The sequence below is a fragment of the Gallus gallus genome, chromosome 23, assembly GCF_016699485.2.
Source record: "Gallus gallus isolate bGalGal1 chromosome 23, bGalGal1.mat.broiler.GRCg7b, whole genome shotgun sequence".
Taxonomy (NCBI): Eukaryota; Metazoa; Chordata; class Aves; order Galliformes; family Phasianidae; genus Gallus; species Gallus gallus.
Genome location: NC_052554.1, coordinates 4,700,237 through 4,719,047, shown reverse-complemented (window position 1 = coordinate 4,719,047; position 18,811 = coordinate 4,700,237). Strand labels below are relative to the sequence as shown.

At 50.7% G+C, this 18,811-nt stretch overlaps 3 protein-coding genes and 3 non-coding genes across 15 annotated transcripts in view; 1 reads left to right on the top strand and 5 right to left on the bottom strand.

Moving 5' to 3' along the window:
* Nucleotides 1-10,633, top strand: part of ZMYM4 (zinc finger MYM-type containing 4) — a 35,034-nt gene extending 24,401 nt beyond the window's left edge. For all 3 annotated transcript variants that reach the window (XM_046903578.1, XM_015297804.4, XM_417783.8), the window contains 12 exons: nt 23-167; nt 571-689; nt 1,032-1,203; nt 1,838-1,891; nt 2,010-2,189; nt 2,706-2,800; nt 3,123-3,294; nt 4,702-4,853; nt 5,583-5,694; nt 6,980-7,228; nt 7,556-7,685; nt 8,840-10,633. In XM_046903578.1, the coding sequence (XP_046759534.1) occupies nt 23-167; nt 571-689; nt 1,032-1,203; nt 1,838-1,891; nt 2,010-2,189; nt 2,706-2,800; nt 3,123-3,294; nt 4,702-4,853; nt 5,583-5,694; nt 6,980-7,228; nt 7,556-7,685; nt 8,840-9,047 (1,788 nt within the window). In that variant the 3' untranslated portion in view covers nt 9,048-10,633. The remainder of the gene's footprint in view (nt 1-22; nt 168-570; nt 690-1,031; nt 1,204-1,837; nt 1,892-2,009; nt 2,190-2,705; nt 2,801-3,122; nt 3,295-4,701; nt 4,854-5,582; nt 5,695-6,979; nt 7,229-7,555; nt 7,686-8,839) is intronic.
* A 2,533-nt stretch (nt 10,634-13,166) lies between these two features.
* IFI27L2 (interferon, alpha-inducible protein 27-like 2) lies at nt 13,167-17,336 on the bottom strand. Of its 8 annotated transcripts, none has more exons than XM_046903544.1 (5): nt 17,175-17,268; nt 16,580-16,732; nt 13,999-14,049; nt 13,555-13,824; nt 13,173-13,520 (listed from the first exon to the last, which is right to left on the bottom strand). In XM_046903544.1, the coding sequence occupies exons 3-5, from the start codon at nt 14,045-14,047 to the stop codon at nt 13,327-13,329; spliced, it is 513 nt and encodes a 170-aa protein (XP_046759500.1). In that variant the 5' UTR covers nt 14,048-14,049; nt 16,580-16,732; nt 17,175-17,268; the 3' UTR covers nt 13,173-13,326. The 8 variants fall into 8 exon arrangements, with proteins under 8 accessions (NP_001384306.1, NP_001384305.1, NP_001384307.1 ...); XM_040651679.2 differs by having other exon boundaries at nt 16,580-16,708; NM_001397377.1 differs by lacking the exon at nt 16,580-16,732 and having other exon boundaries at nt 13,167-13,395; nt 13,663-13,824; nt 17,175-17,336.
* On the bottom strand, nt 14,525-14,603 carry MIR133C (microRNA 133c). The gene has a single exon (NR_031479.1). It is a non-coding gene; the product is annotated as a microRNA 133c (primary transcript).
* Nucleotides 14,679-14,742, bottom strand: MIR1B (microRNA 1b). Its single transcript, NR_031478.1, has one exon. It is a non-coding gene; the product is annotated as a microRNA 1b (primary transcript).
* LOC121107456 lies at nt 15,081-16,541 on the bottom strand. Its single transcript, XM_040651772.2, has one exon. The coding sequence runs from the start codon at nt 16,434-16,436 to the stop codon at nt 15,081-15,083; it is 1,356 nt and encodes a 451-aa protein (XP_040507706.1). The 5' UTR covers nt 16,437-16,541.
* On the bottom strand, nt 15,934-15,989 carry MIR12248 (microRNA mir-12248). Its single transcript, NR_162012.1, has one exon. It is a non-coding gene; the product is annotated as a microRNA mir-12248 (primary transcript).
* Nucleotides 17,337-18,811: the final 1,475 nt, after the last annotated feature.

The window sequence follows — 18,811 nt, the reverse complement described above, 5'->3', positions numbered from 1 at the left end:
TCGTTTATATTTTCCCAAACAGGCTAGTACTCAGACAGATGCCCTAAAACTGCCATCTTCACAGCCACCTAGGCTCCTAAAAAACAAAGCATTGTTGTGCAAGCCAATCACGCAGACTAAGGCCACCTCATGCAAACCTCATACACAAAATAAAGAATGCCAGACAGGTATGTATTTAATCTCCAACCCATTGTATAGAAGTCTGTAGTGCAGTTGGGAGTGCATGATTTATGCAATAGGCTGTTATTTTTCAGTAGTCTCTTATGGTCTTCTACTTAGCTGTGAGATGACTGCAATAGCATTTACTTGGCTGCAGACCTTAGCATTTATTTCCTCTCCCTTCCCTTCCACCATTCATGTATTTGGTCACTGTGCTGCTTATTTCCAAACTGTTCTATCACTGCTTGTTCCAGCAGTGCTAAAGTGCAAGGTGACTGTGAGCACAGATGTGCCCATTGAATTACAAGCAGAAGTCACTAGTAGTGGAATACCAAACAATTATGATGGACAGTCTGAAGTGTATGACGATCATATGGTCAAACATTTTTTGTTTTGTTTTTAATATAACAGAAGAAGAAGAAGTTCAACCCAAAATCATTGTGGTACCTGTTCCTGTACCAGTGTTTGTGCCAGTACCCCTTCACCTCTACACTCAGTACACACCAGTTCCGCTTGGGATGCCAGTACCTGTAAGTTATACTCAAGTTCACTGAGGAACTGGTTTTCAGTTTTTGTTCTGATCAAGAGCCATGTGATTGGGTTTTCTGATGAGTCATGTGAGTGGTATTTGGAGTCTATGAAGCCATTTCTTTCCTTATCACGTTACGCTTTGTTAAAGCTTCACTATGTAAAAACACCAGTTTGGGGGGTTATTGCAGAAATGAAAAGGGCTTTCTGTTCTGGAATTATGTAAAATTATGTGTATCCCTGAAAGTGTGTAAGTAAGATTAAATAAGTAGAATCTCCCTGGTGTGTTTGCTGCTTCCCTTCATCCCCAAACAATCTCTAATAATTTCTGCATGTCTGTATAGGTACCCGTTCCCATGCTTTTCCCAACTACTTTGGATAATGCTGATAAGATCCTTGAAACAATTCAGGATATCAAAGAAAAGATTCCCATAAGTCCATTTGAAGCAGATCTCCTTCAGATGGCAGAAATGATTGCAGAAGATGAGGAGAAAGACAAAACACACTCTCATGGTGGTATGTAGTGATTTTAAAAGGAAACTAAATGCAGTGAGATAGAGAGGTCCTCTCTTCACGGTAAATAGGTAGAGAAATGGGTATATAGCCTCTGTTGTCTGCAGTGCTTTAAGTGTCTTTGCATTCCTTTTCCCTGATCCTAGGTGCTGATTTAACTTATGTTGGCAGTAACAAGTTGCTAGTGGTAGTAATCTCCAGACCAGTACATCATGCACTAGCAGGAGACAAAATCAAGAAGGCAGAGCAACTGCTTTACAAGAATATTTTCCTGTCAAGCTTTTTATAGTGGATTCTTAGAGGATGATGCAGGTTAGAATGTGTTGGAAAGTGATCATACTGTGTAATAGAAGTGGAGCAAGCTAGAAAGAAATGAACAGAATGCTGCATTTGCCTACAGATGACTGTCAATAACAAACATGGAGGGGTGAAAATAGTTAGAAAAGCAAACGTGGGTTAATTCTGCATTTCTGTTTCTCCCATAACAGCGTGAGCTAGGCAGAGAGCTGTTAGGAAAACTGTAGTGGAGGATGAGATGTGTCGTGTAGAAGCACTGTGACCTAATACATGTATTTCTTCTATTAGCTGTGTAAGCTGTAAATCATTTGTAGATAAAAGTTTCCTTCTTTTTCTAAAGGCTCTCAAACATCCGAGCATGAGCTCTTCCTGGACCCCAAGATGTTTGAGAAAGGTCAGTTTGACTTTTTTTTTGCAAATGGACTTTGATCCAGATATATCTTTTCTTCAAACTCTTCTCTTTGTCTGTCCTTTTCTATAGCATGTGGTATATCTGATCGCTCTTGTTACAGACCAAGGTAGCACTTACAGTGGAGATCTAGAATCAGAAGCAGTGTCCACTCCACACAGCTGGGAAGAAGAGTTAAATCACTATGCCTTACGATCAAATGCCCTGCCAGAACCAGATCCAGAACCGAAGCAGATCTCCAAAGGTGAAGTGGAACAGGACCTGGAAGCAGATTTTCCATCAGGTCTGTATAACACTAAGAAGAGTTCATTGCTGTATAAAAACTCACACAACTTTGAGTGAGTGTTAGAGCCACAGCCTGCTTAAGAGGGGTATATGTTTTCATTCAGTTAAACAGGATATTTAAAGCAGCAGCAATATGTCCGCTCTACTAAAAATTACTGTTTTTAAAATATTATTGGTATCTTTACAGACAGCATTTTACAGAACCACTGTCAAGAGTAGCACATATTCTTGCCTGACTCCCTTCAGTGTATCATTTTTGTGTTCCTAGGTATAATCCGTGTTAGTGGTGCAAAAGAATAGCAGTTTGTCTGAATGAATGCATCCACTGTTTGGGGGTGGGGTTTTTTTCCTCTTCTGAGTACATTTATTGCCCAGTTGTTCAGACATAAAGTATTATTTGAATATACAGATGTGATTGGCGTCGCTAGGGTACTTGGTATTTTTAAGTGACACTTCTTCTCGGGCTTGTTAAATCATATAATTTAAATTCTTAATGGTGTTGATTTGACTTCAGACTCATTTGACCCTCTCAGTAAGGGACTGGGTTTGCATTCACGTTCACGAGCAAGACGGAGGCACAGAGATGGCTTCCCCCAGCCAAAGAGACGGGTAAGAAAGTCCTCTAGAATGTTAATTCCTTGCATTTACAGTAATAATGTTGGATGAATCCTTGGAAGTAAAAAAACTATTGATCCAGGGTGGAAATGAGAATTCAATTTAGCTACACTGTATTTTTTCCTGTTCTTCATGATAAATATTTTCTTCTCTGCATGTTAAAAAATGTGTATGTATACTTTCAGCTTCTACCATGGAAATAGCCTTTTGTTATCGTGTCAGTTTACTGCTCTCTTTATATGAGGTGAAGTGAAGCATCCATAGATGAAGTGCTTATTAAGCTTTTATTTGCTTTACTTTGTTTGTTTTCCTACAGGGACGAAAGAAGTCTGTAGTTGCTGTAGAGCCCCGCAATCTGATGCAGGGCTCCTACCCAGGATGCTCTGTTTCTGGGATGACCCTAAAGTATATGTATGGGGTAAATGCCTGGAAGAACTGGGTCCAATGGAAAAATGCACAGGAGGAGCAAGGGGACCTGAAGTTTTCAGGTAAACAGAAATAATTGGTTGAATAACTCTCAGTATAATACGTTTTTCAAGACAAAATGAAGTTTTAAAATAGCCATGAGTAGACTAAAGTTTTCAGAGCATCTTGCATTTAAAAATCTCAGCCATTGCATTCTTAATTGATCCATTATCTTTTAAAGCAGGCTCTGAAATACCAGATTTCTTTTCAACACGAAATGTTGGTCTTTTAACCTCACCTATGTGTTCATTTCCTGCACTAATTCTTCATTTCTAGAACAGATGTTTTATGTAGCTGCAAAGTCTTTACTGTGCTGTTACTAGACCACACTTACAAGCTGACTACACGGGCTTGGCCCTGTCTTTTCATCTGTAGCTCATACATTCACAAAGTATTTGTCAGCATCAGTGTTTGCTGTAAAAAGCTGTGCACCACTGTGTTCTTTCTGAGCGTCACTGCTGGAAACAAACCTTCCAGAAGTGTACCCTTTCTGTGCTGCACTCTGCCTGAAACTACCTTTAAAAGGCATGAATTGTTCCTTGCCTCTCACGGGGGTGATAGATAATAACGACAATATAAATGTCACTTTCGTTTGTTTTTCTAATTATGGATGTTTTTGGGGTTTTAGTTTTGTACAAAAGCACAGCACTCCTGGGGTTTGGCAGTGTCTGACTCCCCTCTTCCCTGGTCTCAAGTCTGTCTTCCATGTTCGCACTGAGTGTTGCATGGGCAAGGTTTCAGAGTGCAGCAGAGAATTTGATTTAGTTCTGTAACTGAGCTTTTTGAGGACAGTGGGGAAGAGAACAAGCAGTATTAAATGCTTCTGTAGTGCATAGATCTAGGTGTGGCAGGGCTTATATAAGGAAGATCCCAAAAGGGAAAATGCTGTTTAGAATAAGCTCTGCTTTCTTCTGTCATTACACAAGAACAGCTGTTTTCTGTTTCCCAGAAGGAGTAATCACATGAGTGACAATGGGCTTTTCTCGTAGCTAAGAAAACAAAGGTTACTAACAGCTCCAGGAAGCAATGTCAGTCCCCACAGAAAGGTTCCCTGTTCGGTCCCAGGCAGTCGCCCCGCAATGTGGAGTGGCCAAGCAGTGATTTCACTGCAGATTCTTCGATCGATTCTCTGCGCTGCTTCGTTTTCTGAATCTCACAGCCCTATAAACTCTTCATTCCTTTTCCCTTTAAGGAGTCGAATACTCTGTGCTCAGCTTGTGCCCAGAACTACTGGGAAATATTCAGGATCTTTTTCTCACTCAAGATTCCCGAGTCCAGCTATGAAGGATTTACTAACCCTGCGTTGCCAGCCTGAGTACACATTACCATTGCTGCACCATATCTTGGACTCAGTGAACTCTCTAATACTTAAATGTAAAGATTTAATCTCTTGAATAAAGATATTTCTTTAATCATGTTCTTCACCACAGTTCGTCCTGTGAAACTCAAGGAGGACATTCTCTCGTGCACTTTTGCTGAGCTGAGTTTTGGCCTGTGCCAGTTTATTCAAGAGGTGCGGAGACCGAATGGAGAAAAATATGATCCTGACAGCATCTTATATTTGTGCCTTGGAATTCAGCAGGTAAGTCAGAATTTGGACACTGCAGAGAACATACAAACTTCTAGTGGCCTTTTAGGCGTTATACCCATAGTCTCAAGTAGCTACTCGTTTTTTGTAGAGGTGAGAATGTATCTTTCTGTGCTTCGTTCTTAATGTGTCTTAATCTCTTATTCTACTAATTTGTTTTTCGATCAGAGTAAACAAACCTCTTCTTACCTGGGAGGAATGTGGTGTGGAGGGCTTGACACAAATCTTTAGGTTTGGGACTGTATTTACCCCTTTCATATGTAGGAAAGAATTGTAGAAACCTGAGGCTCCTCAGAAGAATTTGATTTATGATTGAACGCTGTACATCTAAAATAGCTGCACAGTACTCTTCCAATATGTGAGTTTAAATGGAAGAGATCACCTGGCAAAGACTACGCTCATTCAGTAGCTCTATTTCAGCAGCCTAATCTGTCGGGCTGCTTTTTCTAGAATATTTTAATACTTAGAGGATGGTGATTTTCTTCAGAAAGGAGCTCTAAAGCTCAGAATAATAAAAATAATTCTGGCCTAGATCTCTCATTTCATACCAAGGAAATCCCAGTCCATGCAGAAAATCTGGTGTGGTATCTTACTGAGGATTTCAGCATAGCATTTTGGACCATAAGACACTCAGACATAGGAAGAGTAAAGAATCTGATGTCCTGTATCTCTGCAATGTTATGTATTCATAAATTATATGTCTTCCTTTTTTTTCTCTCGTAGTACCTGTTTGAGAATGGTAGAATAGATAACATTTTTACCGAGCCCTATTCCAGGTTTATGATTGAACTTACAAAACTTTTGAAAATCTGGGAACCTACAATTCTTCCAAATGGTAGGACAATTATTTTATTTTGTGTAGCTGCATGACAAAGCCTTATTATGAGTATTTTTCTCAGTGCCATGAAGAAGGATGTGATCTGAGACGTTCACATTAGTCTCCTCTTTCTCCACCATGCAGTTGTTTGTGGTAGACTAGAATCATGGATTGTGTGTCTATCTCTACCAATTATGGGTTTCATTTAAAGATACCTTTCCCTCATTTGATCAATCTCTCAGCTCCTTTAAAGGCTTCCCATTCCTGTATTCAATGTGCTAGTTCTCTTCCCTCAAGTTCGAGCTAATCTTTTTGAATACAGAACTGTGTGCAGTATTTGAGATGAGTTGCTCGTTGTGGAGCTGAAGAAGTATTTCCATATCAGAACTGGAAATACTTCTGATAATCAGAGGATCATATAAGGAAATCATTGGAGTCTTGCCTCAACTCCTTGACTCCAAGTTCTTCTCACCTCAATCCCTTCCACATTAAGAGTTCCCCAATTCTGCAGATATTATTAATTGTTCTTAGAGGATATTCATGCAGTTTATGAGTATATAAGATCTTTTTTTCAGATTACCACCAAAACATGAGTGATACTGACAACTCCATAGAAGGATCTGAAACTGCCTTTTTATTTACAACTTTCTGTTGGTGCAGAAATAACCCATTTGCTTATAGGTAGCTGTGTACAGTGAAGTTTTCTTGCAGAACAAATCTCTCATCGGCCTCAATTTCTCCTTCCTAACTTAGGATGATAAAAATGGACAATGTGTGTATAGAGATGGTGTATTTTAAGCTCATGCTCCATGTCATAGGAGCTGGGCGTTTTTGCAGTTGACTGACTCCAGTTTAATGCAGTGCAATTAAAACTCAGTGAGATTCTGCTGATGTCTGTAATCTTCCTTTATATACCTTTATCCATTCACCAGGTGTTGGAAGATGGTGCTGCTCCACAATTTCCCACATGCCCTCTGTGTTCTTGCATGCAGTTCTCTTGGTTTTATATCACAGTTACCTATGATAGGTCTGACTTTGTTCTAATGCACAGTTCATTCATGTACAAGGTTAGCTGAAAGGGGATTTACATGCATCTCTGACAGAATCTGCCAACGTAATTTGACTCATTTCTACGTCCTACTCTGCTCATGTATGAGGGTTTCATTGCTTTGGGAAGATGGGGAAGGTCTCTTAGATTGCCAGCAGCCTGTAAAAGCCATTACATTCCTTTGTAACTGAGCATGAGGAACTGTCCTAAAATTGCATAGGTGACATTTTTTCTTTCTCTGCACATTGTTTCTAGGTTATATGTTCTCAAGAATAGAAGAGGAACACTTGTGGGAATGTAAACAGCTGGGTGCATATTCCCCCATAGTTTTACTGAACACACTGCTATTCTTCAACACCAAATACTTTCAACTAAAGAATGTCAGTGAGCACCTGAAGCTGTCCTTTGCCCACGTCATGAGACGGACCCGGACTCTGAAGTATAATACTAAGACAACATATTTACGTTTTTTCCCACCCTTTCAAAAACAAGAGGTAGAATCAGGTAAGTGGATGCTTTCTGATCGCCTGAATCTCTGCAGTCATGGTTTTGTTATCTCCTCCTTATTTGAAAAGGGCAGGGGGGGAAAAACATCATAGAGTAAGCAGAGCTGTGGGTAGTTTGGTTTCTGCTGTTATCCTGCACTCTTTCAAATTCTTTCACTCCGGGATGATTTAAAGAGGAATTGTTTGCAGCAGGTGATCACCTCAAGCAGTGTGTTTCGAGGTGTTGCAGAGTCCAGTCAGACTGGTGCCAGGCTGCAGGACTCTGTGTGACCTTTCATGTGCTCCTCTTCACTGAACCCGAGTGATACCATTTTTGTGTGTCCAGATAAACTGTCTGTAGGCAAAAGGAAACGCGGTGAAGATGAGGAGATTTCAACAGCAGTGGAAATGGCTGAAAATGCAGATAATCCCCTGAGATGTCCAGTGCGACTTTATGAATTTTACTTGTCAAAGTGGTAAGTGAGAGAACTTAGTCTTTAATCTGCACATAGATGAGAGCAGGAATTCAGGCAGGGACTCTCCTCAGACATGGCGTTCTTTGTGAAAGAGGGTAGGAAAAGTGTGACTTAGGCAAAAGTGATGATGGATTTTGCTTGCTGAGATGTGAGATTGATTTTTATTTAGGAGTTAGAGACTATACAGCAAGGACACAGATACAAATCATTTTGTCTTTCCTGTTCGGTATCAACTTTAGGTAGGTCTGTGAGCAGGTGGGCATGGTGTTCCTCAAAGAAAATGCACCAACAGGATGAAACAGGATCTCATTAGTGTCAGCTGAAACTCAAATAAATCACCCTCAGAAATGTACCTAGTGAGCTTCCTGCAAATAGTCCCATGGTTTTGGCAAAGGTGTGCCTAGCAGCTGTCCTGGCTCTGTTATCTCCTTATCTTCCTTGTATTCACTTGCATATCATTAGAAGATGTTAGCCGTCCTTGGGATGAGAAAACATTTTCATGCTTCTCAAAGTATATCAGCTCCTGCAGAGCCCCTGCAGTGGTACAAGCTGCAGTAAGAGTTCACTTTGCTGTTTTAATGTGAATGATTCCAAGGCCAAGCAGGAGGGATTCTTGCTCTGGAGCTCTTTGTCCTTTCCTTCCAGCACAGAGATGTTCCTCAGTCTGATGGTCAGTCTGCCAGGCAGATGGGCTCACCGTTCTGCAGCAGGAGAAGCAAGCTAGGATTTAGTTCTGCTGATCCTCAAACATTCATTGTCCCAAAGCGCACAGCAGTTGTGGAATAGTGGGATGGGATGTTCTGTTTAGAGATTGAATGTCAGATGCATCTGTCAGTCATATAAAGACTCCAGGATTGGAGTCCAGTGTGGATCATACGACAGCTGAAGAACTGTATCTGTAAAAAAGAAGTCACAGATTGTCTTTGTTTCTTTGTAAGCAGCTAGAGCCAAGTGACCTGGGCACAGCTTAAACGTTCACAAGGCTGAAGAGGGGAAACCAATCCACTAATAAAAAGATCTTAATTATACTGCTTTAATTACAGTGTTGTAACCTCAGTGTAGCTTCCGTTTTCTTTGTTGCTTCTCCATCGCTTTTTTATGAGTAAGGCTTTTAAAGCTGCCTTCTGTAATGTGTTTTCTTTTTACACTGACAGTTCTGAAAGCGTGAAGCAGAGAAGTGATGTATTTTACCTTCAGCCTGAGCGCTCCTGTGTACCTAATAGCCCCATGTGGTATTCCACATTGCCAATAGACCCGGGAACTTTGGACATCATGTTAACTCGCATTCTTATGGTGAGGGAGGTACACGAAGAACTTGCCAAAGTCAAATCAGAAGACTCTGATATTGAGTTATCAGACTAACTGAAGTGGGATGTTTTCCTTTGAATACATCAGAAGCACCAAACTGTGAATACGTCCAGCTTTTGGAAAAATGTGTATTACATAAGCCAAGATCATGTCACCTACAGGCATATTTGGAACCACAGCGGATGTACAAACTGGAACTGGAAGGAGACAAGCTCCATAAGCTGCAAGAAACAACGTCCTGTGGCAGGCAGCGATAAATCCTCTGAACAAATTCAAGTTGAACTAACCTGTTTGAGTGGTGCATAAATCCTTTATCTGTGTAGGGTTTAAAAAAAAAAAAAAAAAAGAGATTTTTTTAAGGAAAATGGTCGTGGAACATCTACCATAACCATGTCAGGCATGGAGAGCTAGGCTGTGGCTCACGTGACCTCTCAGCCTGCTGGCTGGCAGTCCTTGCTGCCAAAGAACACGTGGAGATCTTGGAGGTCTTCACAAGGACAGGAGAGGATTTGGTGGTATTGAGACAACCAGACGACTTCCGTTATAAATACCAATATGCTTTTATAAGATTTTTTACAACCGGGATCAAACGCTGGGGAGGCAGAGGCCGCGGGCACAGCTGCAGGGAGCTGCTGAGCAATGGCTGTGTGGCTGTGTTGGTCAGTGCCAGCCTTGCTCTCAGCCCAGGGCAGCAGCTCTCACCCGGCTGCTCGGCCTGCGCTGTGCAGGAGTGCTGTAGGTCAAACCTGAGAGCGATCGCTTTGGGGTTCTGTACGGGAGGGGACTGTCCTGGGGTATGTGCAGCAAATCCCTTTACTAGCCCAGTAGCTCTTCAGTCTGTCGATCCTAATCTAGCAAATACTGAGGTGCGTGGACGTTCTTTTTCCCTCGAGGCAGCTTTCCTTTCTCCTCTTTCCCCCACTCCTATGGTTTTGGTTATTTTGGAGGGCAAATCCAGAGGGCCTTGTTATTTCAGACAAAAGAGACGTGCGCTCTCTCTTTGCACCTTTGCAGTGTGTGCAGTGTTGCCCAAAGGATGCAGTATTACTTCTGACAACAGAACTATGGTAGAGAGCTCCTGTGTGCATCTTTTCCCCACCCCACCCAGAGAGACGTAGGCTTGATGCTGGGAAGTCAGAGAGCCTTTCTCAAGGCTTGGCTGTTACTGCATCTTTGTGAAGAGAAGAGCTGCCACGTTGTGCTGAGAGGACAGGACTTTATCGGGCACTGGCTGTACCTCCATACATGGCTGTGTGTTTCTGATGACTTAGCAACCACAGATCCATTGGAAACCCAAACTGTTTTTAAAGAAGAGAACTGTATGGTTTTTATCTAGTTCTGGTCAGCTGTCCATCTTCTGTAACAGGGCTCTGATATTTGATCTTGTCACTACAATTTCAAGAGATGAAAATCAACAGCCTTTAATTATGTTTTCTTTTTCGTTTTGTTTTCCGTTTGTTGGTTGTTTTTGTTTCTGTTTTGTTTTTTAATTATTTTTTTAGCAGTAACAAAAGTAATTTAACATCAGAAATAAAATCAGAAAGTAGCCTGTTGACGTTGTGTACTCGGTAGTCCTGTCCCTGCCTGTAACAGATTTCACTGATGTATTTTTTAATACAGAAAACTATGTGAAAAGTAAAGCTGCCCCTGGTTGTGTCTGCTCAAAGCCCACCCGTGTGTGTGTGTTCTGCCCGGAGGTGCTGCTCTCTCCCTGCTCTGCTCTGCTGCTCCTGGGAGGATCCTTTGGCTGTGATACATCCGGGCCGATGCACGAAGCCGCCCTGGCAGCGTTTGGAGGCTCAGTGGAGGTTCATTTCATGTTCTGTGAACACTGACCTGTCCCTCCCCGCAGTGACGTTACAACGGATAGCGGGCACTGCTTTTTGTACTGGGATGGCTGATAGTGTTTCAGGGGAAAAGGAGGAGTTCGGTCACCCATTGGCTGGGTCTGTATGGGGTGGAAAGAAGCCTGAGCTGCACTGGTTCCATGGAGCTGTGTCTGAAGCTCAGTGTTAGGAGGAGGAAGGAGCCAGGAGCTGCTGCCTGACGCGTTCATTTTGCCTTCTCTGAAGCCCGTGGCTTTTTTGTGAACACTTCTGCGTATGTTGATTTTTGTTCCAGGTGCTCGGAATGGGATTGGCCCCTCGTGTTGTCCCAGCAAGGAGAGGTAAATCCCCAGGAGCGTGGCTGGCTGGAGGCAGCTGTTCCCCACGGTGATAACTGCTTTTATTTCATGGCTCTGAGGCAGGCAGGGTTGGACGCAGCGCCGTTGGGTGGTGCGGGGATCAGAACGAATGGTTTCAGTTTCCATTCCGAACGGAGTGCTGTGCTGAGGCTCACAGCCACCCACGTGATCCCTTCGTGGGCATGGAGAGCTGAAGCGTGGAGATAACGTAAACAGTGCAGGAGTTCTGAACGCTTAGATAAGGTTGTTTGAGATAAGAGATAGCTGAACCGTCTGCTAACTGTGCAACGCTGCGTATTAATTGATGTGATCTTGTAAGGAGGAAAATCTCGTGTTGGTCTGAGAGTGGCGAGAGAAACAACCAGTATGAGTGCAAGAAAGGTGATGCTTCGTGCTGATGGGATCTCCTCCTCCATCCGTGTGCCTTCCACTGCTGACACACCGTGTCTGGCTGTGACTCAGCACACAGAGGCGACGCTGTGGCCGTTGTCTGGGGAGGAGGGCATGGACAGCCATCGCTACTGAGGGCGTTGCTGTAGGGAGCTGCAGCTCAGGGGTTGTGCGGAGCATTCTGTGCTCGCAGTGTTGGCTCACAGAGTGCTCAGTGTGGTGTCCATTGGTGGATGGAGGAACGTGGAGGTGCTCGGTGTCGCAGTGATGTGCAAAAAGCAGCTCGGTTATCAGAGGAATTGCTCTGCCAGCTTGATTAACAGCTGGTCTGAAGGAAGGCTCTGGGTATCTCTGGCTGTGGCCTCCAGCCAAGTGACGTCCCCTTGGAGACGCACAGTGAAAGGGCAGTGAAGTCCCTGCCCATCTCCTGCAGAGAAAGCAGAGCTGTAGGGTTGGGTTCAGGTGGTGCAGCCGAGCGTGCTGCAAAACCTTCGGGTTTGGTTACGGGATTTCAGCCCTGGGAGCAGTACAGAAGTTGGGAGGAAGTGGGGAATGTGAGCACAGAGCACAGCTGGGACAAACAGATCAGGAAGCTGAGCTTAGGGCGTTCCTGCACACAGGACACAGCTCCTCTGTCCACCAGGAAGGGTCGCTGAGATGAGCTGGTTGTTTCTCAGCAGAGATTTGGGTTGCGTTAAAGGAAAACCAGGAGTACTGGAGGTTATTGTTCACTTGGAGGAAAGGAGGGCATCCATCCCAGGAAGCTCTCGAGCTGCACAAAGAATCCACCACCAAATCTCCACCTGCCCCCCACTGCACAGATGCGCTCAGCAGCGCTGCAGCCCCACTGCTCACACACAGCTGGGGGAGCCCCTCACCCCTTCACTCCCTATTTGTCTGCAAGGCAACAAACCACAGCACTCAGAAGGGCCTCTGAGAGGCAGAGGGGCTCCTCCCTCCTGGCCAGGGCTTGGGAGGACTGCTCTGCCCACTCCCCACTGCAGCCCAGGGCCCCGTGTGCACTCACTGCTGTTGTATGGGTGACGCCTCCCATGTGCTCCTTTGCCCCTCTGTTACCTCGGTTGCACCCCTCTGTAAATTGGCCAGACTTTCCTACCTCGTTTGGGCATTATGAGGCTAAATTCCGTAGGATGCTTTGCAGCCCCGTGATGAAAGGTGCTATATAGCTGCAAAGTGTGAACTTCAAAAGATTCAAATAGGTCGCCAGTGCATCATAACCTATATGAAAAAGACTTCTTTTTCTTATATGAGAATTTATAGAGTTCAATGTATGGTATTAATAAGTGAATTCCTGAGACCCCCAAAATAGTTTTTGTTGGAATCGTATCTGTATTCTGGAAAAGTGATTAAAAACCTTTAACCTTAACCCGGGAGTGCAGCGTTGTTTCCTGTCTGCTGTTGGTTCCCTCCTCCAGCAGAGCCCCCCCCATCCCAGCAGCTCCCACAGCCCCCCCTCCCCTCACACCCTGAATAACGGGGCTCTCCCTGAGCTCTGTGCCCACCTTTCCCACCTCCTCTCACTGCAGGATCTGCGTGCCCCAAACCCCGACCCCCCCCCGGACACACACAGCCACCAGGACGGCTCCTCTGCAGTATCTTTATTGTTCTCACGCACTCATCGCTGTGGGGGCCGCGGGTGGGCGATGCGGTCCCGGTGCCGACCACGCAGCAGCGGCTGTGCCGTCTCTCAGCGTTTCTGCGCTTCGCCATCCATCCCTGAAGGGATTTTCAAACCTATCAGCGCACCGAGCAGCCCGCAGACGGAGGCCAACCCGACTTTGGCACCGAAAGAGAGCCCCGCGGCTCCTGCAGGGACAGAGAGCGGCCGAAGTGAGCGGAGGGCGGAGGCAGCCGAGGAGCTCCGACCCCCCGCCGCCCCTCTCGGTGCCCGGACACGTCTAAAGCGCAGGGTCCCTTATCCGAACGGGTCCCTTATCCGAACGGGTCCCTTATCCGAACGGGTCCCTTCCCCCGCCGAGGCTTTCTCCCATCCCCCAACCTTTTGGGTGAACGAACCCGAAGGTGGAAGCGAGATGAGTTCGTCACCCCAACCTCCCGCAGCCCCGCACTCACCGATCGACTGCAGCACGGCCACGATGCTGCCCGCAGCCACTCCGCCGCCGTTGGCGATGGCCGCAGCCGACATCATCTTGGCTGCTACGGAGCCCGCGGAGATGCCGGAAGCCGTGAAGCCCATCGCCCCAACGATCAACGGGGCGGCCACGAGCGCCACTCCTGCGCCGGGACAGCACCGCGTTAAGGCCGTCCCCGCCGGCACCGCGCCCGACCCGACGGAGCAGTCGGAGCCCCCCGGGCCGCACGGTGGGGACGCCCCGATCCCACGGAGAACGGGCAGCGGACGGCGCCGACCCCGAGCGCCGCTCCCCCCGCCGCGCCGTCCCCCCTCACCTGTTGCAACGCCGCCCCCGATGGCGGCTTTGATGATGTTCGGATTCATGGCTGAGGAGGAAGAAAGGAGAGAAAGCGTTGCTCGGCGCTCTCAGCCCTGCAGCCTCAGCTCCCTCCCGCAGTACCCGCCGGCTGTAACATCCACGCAGCGACCTCTGAGCACCGCACCCACGGACCCGAAACTGCCCCGCAGCGGGGAGCGCCCGCCCCGCCCCGCGCGCAGCGATCCCCGTACTGTGCTGTGCTGTGCTGTGCTGTGGCGGGGGGGTGGGGGGGGGGGGGGATGGGGATGATGGGGGATGGCTGCTGCTTTATTGGGGTCTGACAGCGGTGGGGCTCTGCACTTCTGGATGAGGAATGGTGGACGTTTCCAGCTCCTCCCCCTCCTCTGCTCAGCAGCCGTAAGAAAACACCCAAACCCACTTCTTCCAGCCCTCCCCACGCCCCACTGCCCGCTCCTTACCCCTCCGTGTCCCCTCCGTGTCCCCAGGCCTCCTGCCGCCTCCTGTCATCTCGTGTCACCTCGTGCCCCACTGCAGCTGGTTGAAGGGGACCAAATCCAGTTGTAGTTGATCTGGTTCCTTTTTACCAGCCCCAGGAAGGCACCACTCCTTCGTTCCATGGAGGCCATCAGAGCTGCTGGAAGCGATGGGGTCCCAGCGTGGGGGTCCCAGCCCGAGGATACATACTTCTTAACATTCCATAACGCCGGCCGACTCCATATGGGCATATGAAGAAGTATGTAGGGTTGGGAGGGAGAGGCAGCGGGCACAGGGCTGCTCCTACAGGCAGCCCCAGCCCAGGGGGGCTCACAGCACAGCCTCCAACCTGCCAGGTGTGCTCCATCCCATCCCCATCTCCACTAATCAGCACCAACCCCAATGGCACCCAGCTGCAGCCAATCACTCTTTAACCCCACTCATTAACCCACCCCAGGCCCTGCCAGAGCCCCTTCCTTCCCACAGCTGTGGTGGCTCACAGTGCACCCCCAACACCACGCAGTGTCAACGCAGTGTTTGCACTGCACTGTACTGCAGTCAGGTACAGGGATGGGGGTACAGCACCAACCTGCACCCCCTCCTTCACAGGGACAGGAGCATGCAGGAGCCCTCATGCCCCGTGGCAGGCTGGGGGCACCTCTCCCAGTGGGGGGGGTTTGTGGGTGTCTCTGGGGCTGGAGACCACAGCGAGGGGTGGAGGGGGCTCACCAGACCCGGCACAGTGTGACCACAGCCAGGGCACGGTGCTGGGGGGACGAATGTGGCACCAGCTGGGCTGCGCTGTGACCCCAATGACCTTCCTATCCCTAATCTCAGAGCTGGAGCGCCGCATGGGAACACGGGGACAGGCCCTGTGGGGCCAGGGGGGCACAGGAAGGTGCAGGGCTGTGGGGGCATCCAGCGGGGCCGTGACTCAGCACCCCATGTGCTGCAGCTCTGCAGGAGCCAGAGACAACTGAGGCAGCAGAGCCTGGGGTGCTCCGATCCCCCCCAGTGCCATTGGGCTGCCCACGTAGCCATGTGCCCAGAGCCACGGGCACTACGGGGACATGACTCCCAGGGACCAGGACACCAAACTGGTGGCAGCTGGAGAGGCAGTCCCGTGCCCCCAAGAGTATTCTGAAGGCATCCTGTGGCTGTGCTGCAGGGATGTCCCTGCTTCACCCCTTTGGCTTTTCCAGCCCTGAGCTGTGCTGCAGGAGCATTAAGGGAGCTGTGAGACCACAGCTGAGCCCCCACCATCAGGGTGTGGGGTCGGGGCTGTCGCATCCCGGACAGATCGGCCCCGGCTGCCCGCAGGCACATCTCCCAGCACTGCAGTGGTGTCCTCCCGGCCCTGGGGACGCACATGGCTCCGTCCCACAGCTCAGCCCCGCAGCCCCCGGCCGGGCTCTCACGGTGACCTTGGAGGGCAGCACCCGGAACTGCGCTCACCCCAAAGCCCCCATGTCCGTACCTGCACAGTTCCAGGCATGAGGACAAATGGGCTGATAGGGGGAGGCAGCGGCACGGGGGGGTGCTGGGGCTGCCCGTGGTGTCCCACACGCTCACACAGCACCAAACAGCCCCGGCCTGGCTATAAAAGGAAGCATCTTTTTTGCACGCTGTGCCCCAACCACGCGCCCGGCGTTGGTGGCCTCTCCAAATGTCACCGCTCAGCCCCACAACAACAGGGGATGGGCACGCTGCCACCTGGGGGGCCCCCGCCCTTATCTTTGGCCATGGAGCATTTTGGGGCACGCAGTGCCGCGGTGCTTTGCAGGGTTGAGAGTTGGGCATCCCATCCCATCCCATCTCATCGCGTCCCACCGCATCAGGCATCCCCGCACCACGCGCCCGGGGGTACCCCAACCTCCTCAGCATCACCCGCACTCCTTCGCCTGCCCGACACATGGGAACCCCCCTCAGCCCGGGGCTGTGCCCACCCCCCACTGCCATCAGCAGAGCCGCGGGGCTGTGAGCAGCGGCCGCATCCCCACCCGCGCGGTTCTGCCTTCCAGCGGCGCTCGCTGAAGGTTAAACGCCGGCGGTGGGGAGAGCCCCGCAGCGGAGAGCCCCCACCCCCACCCCCCGCACCACTCACTGCCCCGGAGGTGCCCGGCGCGGGGCTCCGATGACGGCGGCTCTCCGCGTCCCCGCCGGCTGCACGCCGCTCCCCGTGACTTTGCCATAGGACTCCTCCGGTTCGTCCGCAGGAGCTTTGCAGCATCCTCCGGTTCAGCGGGAGAAGTTCCCTCGCCGGGGAGGGAGGAGGGAGGGAGGGATTTAAGGCGGCCGCCGCCTGGGCTGCGGGTGCCGCTGGGCTCAGGCGAAGCCCCTCCGGGCACGGCCCCCTCCCCGCCCCGCGCTGAGCCGCCGGGATGCGGCGGTCCCCGACGATGAGCGTCTCCCTCTGGGGGCCGCGGCCACCTCCTCCCCCCCCCCCCGCGTTCCCCGGCTGTCCCGCAGCGCCCGCAGCCCTCGCCCGGGCCCAGCAGAGGCGCAGAGGTTCCACGGGGCGCGACGCCCTTCGCCGCTCAGACCCCGCGGGGATGGGGACACGGGGGGCGCGGGGACCCCAGGGGGGATGGGGGACCCCCGGCTGACCCACCCGGCTGACCCCGGCGCGGCGGGGCTTATAGGATCACAGCGCAGAGCGACGCCGCTCTGCCCACCCCGCGGCCCTCCCGGCCCTACCTCTGCGCAGGGTCAGCCCACGGCACGCGGGGACCCCGCGGTGCTCCCCATCCCGGCACCGACGGGCAATGCACGCCCCGCGGTGTGGCTGCCCCGGGTGCGCTGCGCTGCTATTTTTGGCAGCCTCCGAAGAGCTCCTCTCGGGCTATTAATAATGAGAGTGCGAAATTCGTTTGGCCTCTCCTATATAAGGAAAGGTAGAGGCTCAGAGGCAGCTAAATATACTGGCGCGTGCGGGAGCGAGTGGGGAGGCTTTGGCACCGGGTGTGGAAAAGGGATCGTTGGAACAATGGAAAGACGGACTGAGCTGTGCGGACGGACGGACGGACGGAGGGATCCCCGGAGTGCCCACAGGCGGCACCCGATGTCCCCGGGCCGCACCTCTGTGTCAGCAGCACAGCGCAAAGGGCAGAGTGGGAGCAGCCGGGTGGCGCACAGCACCGCAGTGCCACCAACACAGCCGCGTCCTCCGACCCTCAGCTCCGCCGCTGCCCGTAGCCCTGAAGGGCCCCGAGAGCTCCCAGAAGGGACAGCAGGGATGCGGGGAGTCCCAGTGACAGGAAGGCGGGGAGGAGCAGTGCCAGACCCACGCGGGCACAGTAAGGGCAGCGCGGGCGGAGCGGTGGGAACAGCGTGGAGCAGAACGGCCCCGCGCTCACCCCGACCCCCACGAGGAGCCCTTTTCTTTGCTGCTTCTAACTCTGCCCGGGCGGGCGTTGGGAGTGGAGAAAGCACTGAGATGAGCAGCAGCAAAAACACCTTCCGTCTTTATTCACAAGAAACCCTTGGCTAAAACATTACTCTTAGTCTCGATCCAATTAACGCCGCCATCAGACATCGTGAAGCAGAGCCGGGCAGGTCGGGCAGCCCGCGGGCGTGCAGAGGAGGGAAGGTTTAAGAGCAAACTGTTTTAAAACGGGATGGCAGCGTCTGCCTCCATCACCTTAACGAGGGTTCGAAGTACGTTTGTGTGAAAGGAAATAAAATCAGTGGCTCCGAGCGTTCGTCCAACAGCCGCCTCTGCCTTCAACTTCCACACACGGGCGTCTCTAATTGTGAAATCATAATGCATAGCAATGCAGAAACCTTCCCCGTGCAAGGTCAGAGAGGGACCACGGCGCTCGGGTAGCAAATGAGCAGCGCCGGCGGTGATGTGGGGAGGGGGGAGAGGGGTTCGGGAGGAACGCATTGACTCTCACGCACGGCGCTGGGGGTCGGCCCGAAGGGCGCGGTGTCACATCGCTGCAGCACGGGGGGGTCCGCCTCGCCCTCCTGCCCCGTGCCGGGGCGCGCTGTGCCCCGTGCGGCGATGCTGAGGCGCTGAGGGTTCAGAGCAGAGCGCTCCGCTGCCGCACGGTGAGGGAACGCCAACGGGGAGCGCTGCGCTGTCACGAAGCCGCGCTCAGCGCTGACGGATGGCCACGGAGGGAAGCCCCGAGCGGGGAACGCCGCAGCAGCTGACCGCGGCACCTCAGCGTCTGCGTGCTTCCTATGGAGAACTCCGAGGACACAGAAAAATAACCGCAGCTGTGCGGGTTTGGGCTCTTCCCTCTCCGACACTCCGAGCGTTACCGATCTCTGCAGGAGAGCCCGCACCGCAGCGGGGATTCCCCCCACGAGCACTGCAGGACGCGCAG